General features: G+C 44.3%; 1 protein-coding gene across 2 annotated transcripts in view; it reads right to left on the reverse strand.

Annotated features, from left to right (window-relative positions):
• Nucleotides 1-16,483, reverse strand: part of PRKAR1B (protein kinase cAMP-dependent type I regulatory subunit beta) — a 91,727-nt gene extending 75,244 nt beyond the window's left edge. The window contains exons 1-4 of one of the 2 annotated variants that reach the window (XM_058849884.1): nt 16,269-16,483; nt 15,239-15,443; nt 5,575-5,745; nt 1,688-1,779 (exon numbers count right to left, since the gene is read on the reverse strand). In XM_058849884.1, the coding sequence (XP_058705867.1) occupies nt 1,688-1,779; nt 5,575-5,745; nt 15,239-15,415 (440 nt within the window). In that variant the 5' untranslated portion in view covers nt 15,416-15,443; nt 16,269-16,483. The remainder of the gene's footprint in view (nt 1-1,687; nt 1,780-5,574; nt 5,746-15,238; nt 15,444-16,268) is intronic. The other variant, XM_058849883.1, reaches the window with a different exon arrangement.
• Between the last annotated feature and the right edge of the window lie 1,863 nt (nt 16,484-18,346).

Genomic DNA, 18,346 nt, shown 5'->3' on the forward strand with positions numbered 1-18,346 from the left:
AGCATTTGAGTAGCCCCACTGAAGGACTGTGCTGCTGATGTTCTGCCAGAACTAAAACCATCAATGTAGAGAATGTTTTTGTCTTTTCTAACCATGGAAGCACAGAAAAGTGGGGTTGGTGAGGAGTTCCTGACCTCACTGAGCCTTATCTGCTGCAAGGCAGGACTGATGCTCGTCACTCCTGGCAGAGCACAGTCTAATCTCTCCTCAACAGCCTCAAGTGGTGGAGACTCCACAACCCACCCAAGCAATCAGAGACCTCTTCTTGCATCTGACTTGGCTCCCTCCCACTGCACTTTAAATTTGTTGTTCTTTACCCTCTGGCCCACAGAGCAGTTAATCACTCACACAGCATTATTCACATGCAATTATAAGCTATTATTGCATCCCTCTGCCCCAGCTTTTATTCTGCAGGCCAAGCAATCCCATTCTTCCCTCAGAAATGATGTTGGGTAGGTCTGTGATCATTCTCACCACTGCACCATGAATTTCTTCCATTGAAACCATGAACTGTTCTTCCTTGAAGTGCAGTGCCCAAACTGGACACTGTGCTCCAGCTGAAATCTTTCCAACATGGGGACATCTTGCATATTCTGTTTAGCTACCCCAGTAAAACATCAGTATTTTCCAAAAAATACTAATTGATGTGAGTGACTGTTATTCAGACCATGAGTCACAATAAGTTCCACATAGTTTTTCAAGGAACTACCAAAACTGCAAAACTGTTTTATAGTCATAAAGGTGTTCTTCCTGCCTAAGGAATACTTCTCTGCATTTGGCTGCTTTTACTGAAACTTCTGCTTTTACTAGAACATCCCTTCAACCTGTCAGCATAATTCTGAATGCTACTCTTGTCTCCCAGTGTTTTAGCAGCCCTTTCAATCTTCATGTCAGCTAAAAATTCAACACATAGCCTGTCCCACCGAGGCTACTAATGATAATAATGGTGAAAAGTAGAACAACCCCTTCAATGTACCTTTCCATTGGAATGATGGACCAGTGGTCCCCGCTATTTGCTATAATTCCATCAATTTTGCACAGATTCCACACTGGTTTTACTAAAGACACACTTTCCCATTTTATTTTATGAAACCATCATAAACATTAATGTCAAAAACATTACTGGAAGTTGAGCTGTTTGGCCTCCTTTGTGCCTCCCCAGCTGTACAACTTTCTATCGGTTCTGGAAAGGCATTTTCAAGCCTTTAAAAGTCACATTGGCTGCTAGTGAACTCCTTGGTCTCCTTCAAATGCTCATACATAATTTGTTTGTTCCAGTTTTTCCAAGAACAAAACAATTTCTGTGTCATTCCCTTTCATCTCTTTACAGACATTATGCTTTTTCTTTCCCACTCATTCAGCTCTTGACCTGTCTTCCCTGAGTTTCAGAAATAATGACAAATGCTTCTGAGTCTGCTTTAGCTAATTAAGTAATCTAGAATAAAGTTTATTAGGCCCATCTGTTCTGAAAATATTGAATATGTCTGAATACACTCTAAACTATTCTTGTCCTTTTTGCCTTTTGATTTTACCCTCTGTCACAATACCATGAGCATGTCCGAGGGTGCATCCAGTGTGACTCAAATGCATCAGTGAGAGCAGTTCTGAGCCCTGAGACAAAATTTAATCTAATTTCTTGTCCTCACACCAAGCTATGGATCCCCTTGAATGATAAAGCCCCTCATACCTTCGTTCATTGTCATCAAGATGAGCAAAGAGCACATTCTTGGAGATGGCCTTAGCCAGAGCAGTCATAGTTTTATAGTCCTTTGGAATCACCTGTAGAGAAAAGAATGAAAGGTAATTACCCACCTGATTGTATTTCTTCACAAATCATGAAATCTACAGAAAATTCCAGTATTCAAGAAAATGGGTGCAATTTGATTTCAGGCACTGAGACAGGATTAGGCTATAATATAAAGCCACTAAGAAAGTAACAAATTACAATTTTGATAATGAAAGGATAAGAATTTTTGTTCTCAAAATGACACTCAGAAAGGGAATACAAGATCAGGGATGACTGGGGAGAAGAATATCCATAAAATACTATAATTAGGAGCTACTGTGTAGTCTTCTTTCAAATGCCTTGGACTGAGAAAATTTATTTCATATTCCTCTTCTCTCCAAACAATATCAGAAGCAACCTACTTTTAAAACTGTGGAAATAGCAACATTTCTTTAGGAAAAAGGTACAAATCTGTTGATTAAATCATATCTTTTAGCACCAGCTGTGGTATAAGGAACCAAGCTCTTGATTGGCCCACTTGAGTCAAAATCCTGTGCCTTGGCTTCATGACAAACAAGAAGAATTTCCATTTGAACATAAAGAGGTTTTTATTTGTTAAGTGGAGAGATTAAAAAAGTCTTATTGTGCGTGAATTTGCTCAATATAAAAGTTGAAATTCAGGAGTATTTCCATTTTGGTAACCATTTAGGTAAAATATCAGTAGATAATGTATCTCTCTATTTGCCAAGTACTTTCTTCTACCACTCAGAGACTCCAAGATTAAGACAAGATTAGGGAAACACAAGAAATTTGTAACAAAATTCTGACCTGTCAAAGATATACATTGTCTTTGATAATGTGATTTTCCTTTATAGTTTAATTGTAATGGGACAGAATCCAGCACAGCAGAAGTTTTAAGTGTTAAATAAACCTTACTCTAATCTGAAAATCAAAATCTGTTTGTCAGATTACTGTAATTATTGTCAATTACTGCACAATAAAGGTCTGATAAGGGGCATTTATCACATACATTTCTCTCACATTTTATAGGAATAGTGTATCTGTCTGTCTTAAGTTACTGCCTCTGCTGATGTGCAGGTATTTTCCTTCCCTCATCCTGGACAGGCAAGGAACCACCCATCCAGCCAAAAGAAGGATGTCTCAAAGGGTGAAACTGATGTAGAACCAGCTCCAACAAGGAATCATCAAGACTTATTTCACAGGGAAATGTTGCACTGTGAAGATCTAAAGTAAAACTGGCTTCAGACCTCTCTTATATCGACTGCTGCAGTCATCAGATTAATCAAATTAAGTGTAGAGAAGTATATGTGTACAAACTGCATGTTTGTATGAAAGTGAAACCTAATCTAATTGATCTAAAAGTTTAAATTTCTCAGTGTTAAATTTGGCCAATGTCTTATTCTTGTTTTTTGCCCTATCAGAGGAACACTGGATGGGTTTGCAGGCCTGAACCCTTGCTCTATTAAGAATACACCAGCTGCTCAGCTTACTGCTGATGAGCCAAAAGGGTAAATAATCAGATCACTGAGACATTCAACTCCAGCCTTTCTGCCTGATTATGAAATAGCACTGACTAGCCTTTCCCAGTGTAAATTTGCAGCAGTGAAAGTCACAAGGTTTGTTGGGGCAGGGACACAGAAAACACAGGAGAGGTTTTCTAGGTGTAACCAGGCATCTGACAAAAATTAAATGCTGCTAAGAATCGCTTGGACATTTCTTACATCACTCTTCCAAATAATCACTGAATATTCTCTTCAAGCTGATAACCCTCTTTAGAGCAAGATTCCTGTTCTGTTAGCTGTTAACTGTGTTATGTCAGATGTGTTGACAAATATTACTTTCTCTGGTTCAAGGATGAACTAACCCTCCACAGAGATCTTCCCCAGAATGAAGCCATGCCATGTGCTTGCACAAATCACAAAGCTAAATCTCTTTTGATTTTCTCTCCAGGGACATAATTCATTTCACTGCCTCTAGCACTACTCATGCTCACCCCTGCGAGGGATCCTTCAAACTGGCTTATGACCCAGATGTGTTTCTATCCAATACCTGAATTCAAGCCAGGGGTTCTTCCTGGCTACTATCTAAAATTCCATCTGTTTGCAATAGTCTAACACAACCTTTGCCTTGCTTTTTACTCTTTTAAATTTGTTCCATAATTTGCCCTTTCAGTGTCTCCTTTTATTTCTGTATTCTAGAAATCTGTCACAAACACACATCCATGGGTTTCACCATGGGATACATTTGCTTATGGCAGAAGACAAAGCACTGACACAAATCCTCCCAGTGCTAGTTCTGTATTCCTTCCAGCATCTGTAGCTGCACAAGAAACTATCCCCTAAATAATCATCATTTAAAATCAGTCAGTTCCTAGGAAATTAAAATCATAACAGGGGTAGTCACAGAACACACGGAATATGATCTGTATTGCTGCTTCTGGTTCTTGCCTACTCATGCTACTGTCAGGACTCACTGACATCACAGCTGAGAAATGAAGAAAATAAAGTTTACTTCAGGTTCCATTATAAACATAAAAGAATTACTCAGGGGGTGGGAAGGGATGTTTCTTTGATTTGCAGAAGAGTCAGATGGAACCCATAATAAGCAGAAACAAATGGGATCTCTCCATGGAAGTTTTTTAGGGGGATATTGCAAAATGCACAAAAAGAAAAGTGTTTTAAAGTGGCTTTTGAAGTATCACGTAAGTTTTTTAGTGGTGCAGGGCATTAAATAATAGTTTGCCCACAGTGCTATTAAAATTTACCACACACTTGCAAATATTATTTAAGTGCCACAAGAATACTCTTACACACTTGTTTTTAGGATGAATGGCTCTCCTTATTCTTTTTTTCTTGCTACAGAAATCCCCAGAGCAGGCAGTGAACTTGTATCATAAGCAGATGACAAAAGCACATCTGACTGCAAAGGCAAAAAGCATTCTGCCAAAAAACAGTGACTGACAAAATGTATTCCCATAAAGAAAAAGCTCTTTGAGTTAAAGCTACTCCAGGCATGCACAAAAGCACATTAGTAGCATCTGTCAACCTTATGAAATACACTTTCAGCCTGGCTCCCTAAACAAACATGACATATGCTATTGTAATATCTCTCTTTTAATAATCTTTGAAAACTTTAGCCAGTGTCAAAAAAATGCAGAGTTATTAAGAGATATCAAAGATATAACATAGTTAGATATTTTTGTGAAAAAGGCAGTTAAAGAGAGAGAAACCCAAATTAGAGCTCCTAGTGAGGAAATTACCTAATTTGAGATTGGCATTTCTTCAAAGACAATGGTCACACAAAGTCACCCAAGTATGGTCAACTTCCAAAACTCAATGGGTTAAGTGGTAGCTAATCAACATGGGAAATAAGTGCCCTAGAGGTCTAGGAAACCTAAATGACTTAGATTAAAGAAAGTTTGAGGCAGAACTGACTTTGGGGAACAAAAAACAAAAAGCATAGCAAACAGGAAATGCAGCAATAGAAAAGATGTCTTCCAATAACGTGAGGTTCTGACCAAACTCAGAAAATGCTGGTCAGTGACTATCAATAAAATGGCTGAGAATTACTGACCCTGTTAGACAGGGACACAGATGAGCAGCACATCTCAAAAAGGGAGGAACAGCAAATGCTGAAATCCATTGATGGGGAGAGTTCCCAGTCAAGGAGACAGCAAAAGATCTTGAGTGTGAAGATGGTCAGGCCCTGCTCATGCCAGCATGAGGACACCATCCTCCAGGCTGGCCCAGGAGTCCAAACTAGGGACAAAATATGAGTCACTCGATTGTCTTGTACATCTCAGAGCCAGAGAGGTGGCCCCACAGTACCTTTCTGACGTAGGAAACAGCATCTTCCTCTGTGTACACCTCTGCACTGACCCCTCCTCGCCTGCGCCGCGCCTTCACCACCGGGTTGGGAGGCGGAGGGGAAATCTCATCATCGTGAGAATCCGACTGGGAGCTGGATTTCTGCCGAGCCAGGATCTGCTTGCATTCTTCCTGCAAGGCAAAAAGAGACAATCAAACACCTCTTACCCATGGATATAGCCAATTCTCCCTTCTTTTATGACTCTCAGCAACGCTTTCACTTCTGTTTGGGTGACTGTCAGTTTGCACTGCTGACAGAAAATGGCAAATTTAATGAGAATAGCATTATCTACAATGTGTGTACAGGCATTTGACTTGTTCAACTCCTTCTTACACATCATGGCAACCAATGTATATAAAGTGCAGGCATATCTTTGCAGCTACCCTGGTTGAGAAAGCAAAACAAGCCTCTTTTGCTTAGTCTCCAATATCACAGCTGTTATCTTCTCAGTTGGCCTGTACATATCACTGTCTCTTGTGCAGACAACTTGTCAGAAGTCACACATTGATACAGTAGATAGGTTTCTTCATCTTGCTCTGCTTTGCAAGCTTACTATCACCACAAACAGCAGAGATGCTCCCTACTCCAGAATTTCTGCCATACAACTGATTTATAATCAATGGGACTCCTTCCAAGCAAATAAGATCCAAGGTAGGTTCCAGAGGACTATGAAGGATGATGGCTGGCCTAGCACCAGCTGGACAATAGGGAGGTTATTCTCCAAATTTCACGCTTGTGGAACAGAAAATAATATAGGAAGGGGAATCCCTGAAGAGAGAGTAACGAGAGTAGAAAACTACAGAAAACCTTCAAGAAAGGAGGTCAGAGTTGCAAGACTGTCAATCCATACACTGAATTTGACTTCCAAAGGATAGAGGCAAACCAGATTACCCATAATTATAGCATTTTCTCTGAGCCCCATGTTCTATCCCTCAGCTTCCTCGGATTTGAGGGAAAGCATAAAGGAGTAAAATTCCCTTTGCATCATCCCTGTCTGTCAGTCAAAGGAATGGGGGCCTGTCTGCTCAGACCCAGCCTTCCTTCTCCCCCTGGCACTGCTCAGCCACAACACTCTGCCCCTGCTGCTTCCCCAGAGCCTTCAGGGCTGCTTCATTCCAGTCTTCACCCATCTCCTAAAGGCAGAGGAGAGCTGGAGATGGGGTGGGCCATCTGTTCTGTTCTCTGGCACAGGAAACAGAGGGCATGAGCAGGAGGGACACAGGCACTGCAAGGGCACAAGCTGGCTGCTGCAGCAGTAGCCCAGTGTTTGATCTGCTCTCATCTCCTCTGTGCAGGCAAACCCCAGAGTCTGGCAGCCCCAGTGTCATGTCCAGGGCTGTACACGTAGCCATCACCCCATGACTCCCTGGAAAACCCCAGTATTTGTCAGACAACTCAGCTCAGCAGCACTGCAGGCTGCCCAAAAGAAATCACAGCAACGCTGAGCTCCCTGCACGCCCCATAAACCAACATTCCTCCAACAGGAGTGCCAGAACCTGGCCTCTGTCCTACAGGAAATTTCCAGTGAGAGCTTCCATTCAGAGTTAGGACAGGAGTCAGTGGAGGAGGGAGCATTTGGGAGCACCAGCACGAGTGGCAGATCACCAACATCACCAGCTGGTCTCACTGACAGAGGAAGTGACTTATCCACAGCTCATCAGGTATGGCACCAGAAAAGGGCAGTACAGAAAACTGGCACAAGCTCACAGCTTTCAAGCTTGCAAGAAAAATGGATGATTAATATATGTTTTGACATTGATGTTTACATCAAATCCAGTCATGCCACCTGTCTTTTCTGGTCTAATTCCAGTTAATTCCTGTGCTATCACTGACACTGCCCTGCTAATTAACCTCTGACACCAGTCTCTGATGCACTATTGCTACTTGAAATAAATAACTGAACAGTATTTCCATGCCATGAGCCATGCTGCATGGCTCAAAGTAACAAGTCACACACTCTTGTTTTGAAGAAGGCATTACTGAAATATTTAGGGGACAAGCTCAGAGACAAAATGTAGAGGGCTGGCTAAAGATCTGAATTTTCAAGACCTTGACCTGCCTCAAAAAGTGCCAAGTTCTTCCTGAGAGCAGTTGGGTTTTAAATTTGGCTTACAACCTCAAAACTCCCAGGCCACAATACAATTGACCTCAGTGCTGTAACCAAAACCAGAATTTCAGATGTATTAAATCCTTACTGAAACTTTTTAACTTCACATTCAAACAGTAACACTAGATATGTAAAAAATGACTCAGCTAGGTTTTCCTATAGTGTAAGAACTGCAAACTCTATTTCAGCATTCTCATCAACTTCTTCCTTACTCCTCTCTGTCTCTAGATTCCTTAAGTACAATCAAGCAAAATATTTCAAACACAAATGTGTGCCATGTATTACAAGTATATTTAATAGCTAGTGTTTAAAAACAAAAGCTGTGACAGAAGAATTTCAAATAACACCACTGACTGCCTATCTCTGACAGTGTAAATGGTCTCTGATTATATTAAATCAACACAACCAAATTCTTCATGGGCTTAAATAAAAGGTAGTAAAGACCTTTCTGAAGAAAAGCAGCTAAAATTTAACTAAAAGGCAAGTACAACAAGAGGGGAGTTGGCTAACTCATGGTGTGCAGCACTTACACAGTTTTTTTATACACAGCATATTTACTCAGAGAGAAGAGTAGTAGTTTGCCACATTTGGATATAAAATACACTCTTCTCTCTTCAGTATATATTGCATAAAAACCACTTCCAAGGAATTAATAAATAATACCTCCCCTGCCCCAGCACAGATTTATACACAAAAGAAAGCTCAGTGAGATAAAATTAATACTACAAAGCATGCTCTTAAACTCAAATACTTTTAGAAGCCAAAAAGACATTAAAGGATTATAAAAGTGAGTTACGGTGTGATTCATTTTAAAAGGAAGTCTCTTCACTACAAACTCCTTTTATATAAACAGCAGGCAGTTGACTGGCTGGCTTTTCCACACGCCGCTATTTGCAGTCTGGGAAGGATCCCCATTCCTGAACTAGAGAGTGCCTTTTGGAAATGAAAGCGTTTGCTCTGTCCTGGGCTGAGCTCTCAGGGAGATGTCTTCCATATATCCTGGGGTAAAACTGCACAAATGCAGCAAATGTTTGAAAGGAGGAATGAACTGTCTCCAGAAGAGTTCTTCAAACACCGATCTTCAGATGTGGCTTGATGTGAATCCTTGTGCAGAACTCAGTTTCAAGTAAACACATCATCATCTTTTGTTGTCATGGCAACAAGTGGTTTTTCTCTCTCTCTCTGTCTTTGGATGGCACTGGTAATTCATAATCATATTGCCCAATTATGTCCACCTTCAAATGAGAAAACACATGGAAGACACAACTGCAAGACAGTAACTGCCTTTGATCATTGCCTCAACTTGATAGAAGAATCAATAAATACAATTTCAGTGACCAATTTATCTTTTGAATGTCCACCTTCAGCTACAAGAAGCTGAGGTATAAACCACAGGAATTTGGCATATTGTCCTCAGCATCTTCCCCAGATAATGCTTTCATGAATTTTGAATGAGTTTAAGCCCTGCAAGTGAAGCAGCCGCAATGCTGAGACAGTTTTAGACCACTGCTTAAGAGCACTCACACTTCCTGACCCAGAAGTGTTTTTTCCTATCAGCTGGAGCATTTCTAAACAGAAATTCACTTCCTTTCCCATTCTCTCATTTCAGGCTTTGTCACTAGCTGAAAACTCAGGTGAGCTGAAGGAAGGAAAGCACCTAAGGAGGCTCCAAATCACTGTGCAGCCTTGCAACTACAACCCAAGAAGACTTCTAAAAGCAAGTCAGACATTTGATATCAAAGCTCAGTATCTGCTGTGCTTCCTACAATGTACACATTGCATTCAAAAACACCACCACCAAGTACACTCTAAATGATTTTCTTTCCCCCTCAAGCACATTTATAAACTTTTCTGACTGACAGACCTGGATCATTCACAGAAAATGTGCAGGAAGGTTCATGCACAGGTAACTAATCTCTTTTTGTGCTGGAATTGACCCAGAGGAGATGCTCTCAGCCCAGGAGGGTTTCTACTTGTTGGGATTAATGATTTATAGCAACCAATAAAGGCCAAAGGCAGAGCACCTTGATTTGCTGGAAGCACAGGACTGACCAATGCCATCACTAAAAGCAGGAAAAATCTGTGAGACCTTAATGTTCTTTGAAGTCTTATCATTGCTAGGACAGACAGTTTTTATGATCATTCAGCCTTGTTATTCACACAATCCCAATTATTGTTCCACTGCCCTCCCCCTGGTACATGCTGCCTTTTCTTCTACAGCACTTCTAAGAAATATCTTTAACCTGCACTCCCTACTACCCTACCAAGGCATTTACCCACTCCACACTTATCCTCCACTTGGATTACTATTTCTGCATCCTCCACGGCCTCCCTGCATCTCAGCTCATTCCCAATTTCCAATCTAGACAAAGTTCTCCTGCCAAAAATCCTCCTACTCTGATGACACTCCAGCTGCATCACTGACCTTCCTTAGACCCTTTACTGCCATTGTTTTACCTCCTGCACCTTGTTCACACTTCTTGTCTTCCCCCCCACCAGTGTCTTCAGCATCTCAACCCTTCACCACCTCTTCCCTACTTTCTTACATACACCTCACAGCAAAGTGAGAGGTTATGTTACAAAACACAGACCCTATTTTTGATACCTAAAAGCTTATATAATCAAAGAGAATCATAGCCAACACTTCTGATTCTTAAAATCCAGCCAAATAACAATGTATGCACGCATAGCTTGTGTAAGAAGAGACAAGCCCACATAAAAGTGGATTAAGTAACCTGATGAATGTAAAACAGGGGAGCTTGAGATGTGAAACAAAGACGTCTTCCAGGCAGAATTCCCTCTGTGTTCCATCACTGCATTCTGTTTTTGTTAGGTTTTGGCTTTGAGACTGGGAAAGCTACTCACACTTGTGGACACACAAAGTAAACAGGGAGCTCAGCTCTAATATGTTCCACACAAGCTCCTAAGAGCACGGGTTTGCTTGTAACCAATTTTATTTCTTAGGGAAAAAGCTTTTTTTCTCTTTCTACTCTTATTCCCTTCATCCTCCACCCTTCCCTAAGCCTCCTGCATGCAGGAAAGTTTGCCTGAGGGGGTTTTAAAAATTCACTTCGTTTTCCTTTACCTCTTCCAAGTAAACTGTCACCTCTCACAACACTGCCTGGGGCAGACTCTGGCAGTCACAGGGGTCCCAGCTGAGCTGATTTCCATCCAGCTCTTCCCAGTGCTGCTGTCAGAGGAGAGGCAGGAGCAGAGGCTGCCCAAGCCTGCTCAGAAGTGTGGTCACACAGCCAGGGCACCTGCTGCTCCCTCTCTTGTGCTTCTATCAACATCTCAGGTATGTTCCTGCATGCTTTACCAGCATTTCTGACCACCAAGAGGATAACACCCAACTGCTTTGCAAGCTTTGAACAATATTATTATTAGGCTTTAGAAAACTGCTTAGTTAATGCGTTTTTTCTAGTTTTCTTCTCCGTGTGATTTCGCTTCAAATCCGTAACCTCTCCCCAGCTTATCTGAAAGCAGTGAGTTATAATTTGCATAACAATAACCTATACTTTTAAGAATGAATTTCATCAGTTTAGACAGGTTCTGGTGGAAATTATTGATTGAACGGCTCCTTTCCGTGATAAAATACAAATACTGGGAGAGCAGAAGAAGAGCCTGGTGCTCAGATTTTGATGCTCGAGTGCGTTTGGCTCTGAAAGCCTCTGTGGGAAATAAATGAAGTGCACTTTGCTAGCAGGGGGTGCTTTTGGGGGTTATTTATTAACCCTTTTCCTGCCGTGTCCCACCGTGGCCGGCTGCAGTTCCGCCCGGTGCCGCCAGGCGGGGCTGGACTGAACCCCGAGCGGGGTCCCGAGCTCGGCTCTTCCCGAAATTCCAAAAATTCCAAAAATTCCCTTTCCGATGGCACCGGGAGACAGGCGGCACCAGCCTGGCTCCGCAAGAACGCTGCCCATCCGCTGGCAGTCATTTTAATAAATTTAATTTATTATTAAATTTTATTAGAGCAAAGCGGTGTTTCCTGCGTGTGCTGAGGGCAGCAGGAGGGGCCTGGAACCAGCTCAGGTCCGGAAGGTCCCAGCAAAGCCCAGCTCAGCCAGAGCAGCTCTGCTCCCAAATACCCCACACTCAAACAGCCTCAGCAAAGCCATTCTAAACACATCCTGCAGTTTCCTGCTGCTTCCTCTTCTTCTGTGCCATTTTCCTCATTAGCTCTATTCTTTATTCTCATTCTGTGCTGCAGAACAGTTGAGCTTAGCCTGGCAAGACAACCCCACCTTTGATCATATAATCGTGGCACTAAACAGCCTGACACTATGAAATTTTTGCAGTCTCGGTATGGCTAAATGTACAAAGCCTTGCCAGTAATTTCTCAGTAATTAACTTTTCCACATAAAGTAAGAACCAGAGATAAAATATGCGTTCCCTGTGTTTTTTTCTGCTATGCCTCCTTTAGTCCTCAAGTAAACAGGACTTAATTACAGCTGTTAAAACAATGCTGGAGTTTCTTCACTAACATCTATTCTCTCACTCCAAAAAAAACCCAATTACAATCCCTAAGGGAAAGATTTTCCTCACTCCATCCACCCAGATCTACACAGTCACAGGGAAACATAAAACAAATTTTTCAAACGAAATATCACAGGTTTTAAAATCTAGAGTATCTAAACTGTTTTCAACTATTTTCTGTGCTCAAGGGCATGTTATAGGTTTTTACAAAGTAACTGTTAATGTGATCAGAGTAGATTTCGTCTTGAAGTCCATAGGTCACAGCATATAAAAGTAACTTGCAAACTTCAGAATACAGAAACACAGGCTGATTCCCAGCAATTACTGGCAATCTAAGCAGGTCCTGCCAGTATTAAGTGAACAGAAAAATGTGTATTAAAGTTTTCCCACAATTATTTTCAGTTATGGTTTGTGATAGTGTACTTGATACAAATAAACTGCAGTTACAAAGGCTTTGGGGGGGTGTTCTTTCAAACACTGGCACTCCTTCAGAATCACACATCAAACATCAAGCCTCAGTCTCCAGCACTTTATTCATAAGTATTTATTCATGTTCTCCCTTTCCAGCCCTCGCAGGCCATGTCCATGCTGTGAATAAAGAGTGGCCCAGCCACAGAGCTGAACACCAGCCCAGGACAGTCGCCTCCCTCGAGCATTCCCTCATTCCCTGGCTCTGCTCTCAGCTGCTCACACCAATTCCTGCCAAAACAAACCTGCTCCTCAACGTGTTAGACCTGAGAATGATCCTTGGGGCCAGTGAGTGTGGTGGGGTCAGGGGTTAGACCCTGACCCATTTTCATTTAGCAGCAGGCTGAAGGCAGTGGACCCAACTCTGATGTCATGAGAAGGTGAAAAGCATTTACAATCTGCTCTGATCTTGCATATCATAATAAATCTTGGTTTTATAGGTTGATTTTATGAGATGGAGTTAAGAATTAGCAAAATTAAACACACTCTTCTTTTTTTTATTCACTTCTGAGGTGCCTTCAGCACATTGATTGGGATCAAGCTCTACTTGTTTTCCACAAGCTCATTTTTTAACCACTAGAAAAATATCCTACACTTCACCTTTAAACTTCCCACATGTTTTCAATAGATAAACTGTTCTTCTACTGCTCTCTTCGGTGGAACATGTTGTTTATCCCAATGAGTTTGGAAAATAACCCCAAAATACCACACTTTGGTGGAAAAATGTATTACTTTGTTTGGAAAATCATCCTGAAACCCAAAGATTTTCACTCCCCTCCCTACATGGGACCAAAATTAAAGGTGCTAATAGCAAATGTGCCATGTCAGTATTGCACATTTACAAAAATCTAATGAATAATTGCTAAATTCACTATTCCATTAGGATTCTTCACATTACCTGTATATGACAAGTGTATAAAAACAGGATAAAACTTATTGAAAGGTTTCTCTATCTTTAGAAGTCTTCCTTCAACTGTTCTCATGCCACTAGCTAAGTCAAAATATTACCCTACAGCAGAAAATCCTTCACAGTGCAATTCATCCCAAGGAAGTCCTCGGAGATGGTTGGGCAACAAGGGAGTCAAGCTGCTGTAGGAACAAGAATTACAGTGCTGGAAACCTCCAGAAGCAGCCTAAAGCCTCCAGGCTCAGCAGGCTCAGCCCCCAGGCTGCTCTAGAGAGGCAGTGCCAAGATTGTGTCCTCCCACAGCAAGCACAATATTCCCTGCAGTTGATGCCTTGATGTTTCTAAATCATCTTCCATTTTGAGACAAGTGATATCCACCAGCTCCTGCACTGGCATCCTGATTGATGTCCTACAGAATTCTGGTGTCTGCTGTTCTTTGAGAGATAATAGGAGAACACATGAAAGAAGATGGAATTTCTCAAGGGTAGGAGCTGCCCTCCTGCCTCAAGTCTCTGTGCTGTGTTAACATCAACAAAGCCAAACTCCCCCAGTACAACTCCTCAAGAAATCTCTCTAGCAATGGAGCATATTCCATAATACCACAGCATATTTTAATGGGTTTTTTACAAGAATGGTGTTTATCCTTCCTTTCAAGAAGCCAAAAATTCCACATGTTATTATGGATAATAATTCAGAACACAGTAAAGGAAATTCAAAAATTTTGAATGTCTCAACATGGGTCTTGGCTGTCAGAAGTTTAGAATATACAGAATTAGGAGACTGTTTCTTTTTCATAATAATCAAATACAATTAAAAACCATCTTGTACTTTGCACTCCTCTCTGATGTCCCAAACCACCACCAAAATGCAATGTTTGCATTTTTTTTAAACTACACAATTTTGGCATATACTCACCTATGGGAAATGTATCTGAAAAGCAGAGAGTGGGATGTATTAAATGTTTTAAATGGTGATATATCAATTTTATGTATTATTCACTCTTGAAGGAAAAACCTATTAAACCTTATCTCTCAAGCCTACAACAACACTTGCTCACACAACATGCTCGTTCTGCAAAGACACCCATAGGCTTTAGAAAGAATTTGTCTGGGAATGTTCTAAAATGTTTCCCCTTCTCTACACTGCTTTGTAGACAGTCACAGTAAGTGAGGTCTCTCTTAATGCATCCCCTGTCAGAGGATCCTGGGATCTCACTGCAGACAGGAGAGAGCAGGGAAATTGAACAGCAAACTGTTTGATGATTTTGAGAACTTGCTGGTTCTCTGATTTTGGTCAGTTTTAGGAGAAAAAACCCCAGCACCTGACTCTGGAATAAACAACATCTTTTACACCCGTAGGCAGGTTATTCCAAGCGATGGAAGTTCAGGATACCACGCTTCACAACCAGTTTGGGTCATTTTTAACAAGTGCAGTGTGATGAGATATTATAATCTTGGTGTTATGCACAAAAAATTCTAAACTATAGTCAATGTCATAGTAATGAATAAGGGGTTGGGGCTTTTTTCTCTTAACACTTGACATTTTCACAGTTGTATGATCACTTAAAATTTGAAAGAAAAAAAAAAGTCCCAAAACATTTGAAATCTTTAAACAGTCTTTTTCACTTTATAAATGGAAAATGTCAAATCACATGAAAATCACTGACCTTTTCTAATTTTTCAAAGTGTTCTCTGAGGAACTTCATGGGTCGGTCTGGCTTTGCTATACAGAGGTTTACAATGCATTCTTTTAAAATCTGTTGGATGTTGTGTTTCTGAACATAGAGTTCACATCCCTTCAGGCTCTCATCTTCTTCCACATTGCAGGAAGCAGCAGCAGCCATCTTCAGGCTTGTAAACAGAAAACACAACCTAGGTAAGAAAATGGTGCAAGAAAGAGACGAGACAGTTCCCAAATCCTTTGTCAGAGAGATCTGAAGAGCAAAGACATTTTAATATTGCCTGTTGCCTACTGAGGACCTATTGAATTTGAACGTTTTCATGTTCTGGGGTTGTACATGGAAATGCTGAACGGTGTCATCTTTGTATCATCAACATCCCACCAAGTACACAAAGAGGATTTTAACTCCTAGATAGTGATCAGTCTTTGGGAAAAAAAACCCAACAAACCGGTGAAATTGACCCTACGAGGCAATGAGTTTCAAAGACACTATTAAACGATGCTGTAAAGCCTTGCTCTCCCCGTGGGGACTTGCTCCTGTAACCAGAGACCCGGCTTTTTGCTACAGAGATTTTTGGGCAATTTTAGCATCTCTCGCTTTCCCAGCCAGCGACCTGTCCCCTTCGCGGCCCCGGGAGAGCTGGGGAGGAGCGGGCAGATCCCTCCGAAGGGAACTGAGTTCCCCAAAGGGAACTTTGATGACCTGGAGGGAGAACAGCCCCAATCCTTCTTTATTTCCCCCAGCGGGGTTATGACCGCTCCGCTCGGAGCCCAGAGCGCCGGGGCAGCTCTACCCCGGCCCCGGCCCCTCTGCCCGGATCTGTGGATGCCGGGGGCGGCCGGGGCTGTGCGGGGCAGGCCCCGGGAGGCTCCGAGCGCCGGGGAAGTGCCCCGGGCCCTGCCGGGCGGATGTGTTCCCCTACACCTATCCCGGTCCCTGTCCCGGTCCCGGTCCCTGCCCCGCCGCACGGCTCCGCGCCCGGCCGGGCCCGGGGAACGGAGGGGCCGGTAAATACCTGGTGGCCGGAGCCGGCTGAGCGGCGGCGCCTCCGCTGTGCTCGCCGGCGGTGGAGGCGGGGGAAGGGGCTCCCCTGCCGGTATCCGCACTGCAGCCGCCGCCGCCGCCTCCGCTGCTGCCCGCCCGCCCGGGGCCGCGGGGCGCCGCGGGTTCCCTCCTCCCGCTCCCGCACAAAGGCTCCGCTCCGCCGCCGCTCGCCCGCAGGAAGTGCCGCCGCCGTCACTCACCGGCGGGCGCGGCCTCCATCCACCGCCTCCGCCGAGAGGCGGCACGGACCCTCCGCTCCGAACCGGGCGGCACCGGCCCTCCGCTCCGAACCGAGAGGCGGCACGGACCCTCCGACCCGCACGGACCCTCCGCTCCCAACCGAGCGTCACCGGCCCCTCCGACCAGCACCGACCCCCCGCTCCTAACCGAGCGGCACCGGCCCTCCGCTCCGACCCGGAGGGATCCTCCGCTCCGAACCGAGCGGCACGGACCCTCCGCTCCCAACCGAGCGGCACCGACCCTCCGACCCGCACGGACCCTCCGCTCGGAACCGAGCGGCACTGACCCGTTCTGCTCCGAACCGAGCGGCACCGACACCTCCGCTCCGAACAGCTCCGCTACGACCCGCATGGACCACTCCGCTCCGACCGCGACGCACGGACCCGCTCTGCACCGTTCTGAGCCGTTCTGCACTGTTCTGACCCGTTCTGCACCGTTCTGATCCGTTCTGCACCGTTCTGACCCGCTCTGCACCGTTCTGACCCGTTCTGACCCGTTCTGACCCGTTCTGACCCGTTCTGCACGGTTCTGACCCATTCTGACCCGTTCTGCACGGTTCTGACCCGTTCTGCACCGTTCTGACCCATTCTGACCTGCTCCGCACCGCAAGGACCCACAAGGGATGGCAGGAGCTGGCCTGGCTGCTCCGCACCTCCAGCCTGAGACAGGCTAGCGGAGGAAGGTGAGCCTGGCCACAATGGACAATGGTCTGGCCATTAAGAACAGGCCTGGCCGCAGAGGCCAGTCTGGATGTGTGAAGTGGCCAAACCGTGAAGGACCGGCATGGCCATGACGGGCAGCAGCCTGGCTGTGACACACGGGACGATGGCTTGGGCACAGAGGACAAGCTGGCTGTGAAACTTGTCCTGACCATCACGGATGGTCAGCAGCACAGGCTGCTGAGCCAACGGAGCTGCCAGCCCTGCTGAGCACCCACAGCTCGGGAGGGTTTTAGAGCAAAGCATCACACCAGCAGCACCACTGTGCAAGGCCATGAAGAGCTGGGATTCAGCCGTGGGCCAGCACGGGCTGTCAGGAATAGCCCAAAGCACGCTTGTAATCCTTCCATTGCCAGGAAATTCACATTCATGGTTCCCATAGAATAAAGGGTGAAACAGGACTCCAATAGATCACGGTCAAGCTAAGAGAAGCACAATAAGAGAATAAACTCTGCTGGTAAACAAAGGGATGTTTTAAAAGAATAATTTTAATTAGTTAGTTCTGTAGTTTATTGCACTTTAGATTCGGTGTGATCACCCAAGAAAATCACCCGAGAATCCTTTTGGTTTGATGTCTGTTCCTTGCAGTCACCAGAGGAGCACACAAAACACGAGGTTGTGTGAAGTACACATAAGTACAGGATAAACACACTGTATATACACATTAGCTAATACAAATAAACACTAAAATGTATACAACGCTGTTAGAAACTGACGAGTTGTTTCCCGTGCTGTTTGACCCCTGCAGAGAAGGAACAGCCGGGGAAGTGACACATGGCAAAGGGGCTGGGCACGGAGCCCCGGGCACGGAGGAGCCCCGGTCCCGCTCCCCTCGCAGCACCTGCGGGCTCCCCCGGGTCCCTGTCCCTGTCCCTGTGTCTGTCGCTGTCCCTGTGTCTGTCCGTGTCCCTGTCCCTGTCCCTGTCCCTGTGTCTGTCCCTGTGTCTGTCCCTGTCCCTGTCCCTGTCCCTGTCCCTGTCCCTGTCCCTGTCCCTGTGTCTGTCCCTGTCCCTGTGTCTGTGTCTGTGTCCGTGTCTGTGTCTGTGTCTGTCCCTGTGTCTGTCCCTGTCCCTGTCCCTGTCCCTGTCCC

The sequence above is a fragment of the Poecile atricapillus genome, chromosome 14 (genome assembly GCF_030490865.1).
Source record: "Poecile atricapillus isolate bPoeAtr1 chromosome 14, bPoeAtr1.hap1, whole genome shotgun sequence".
NCBI classification, from domain to species: Eukaryota; Metazoa; Chordata; class Aves; order Passeriformes; family Paridae; genus Poecile; species Poecile atricapillus.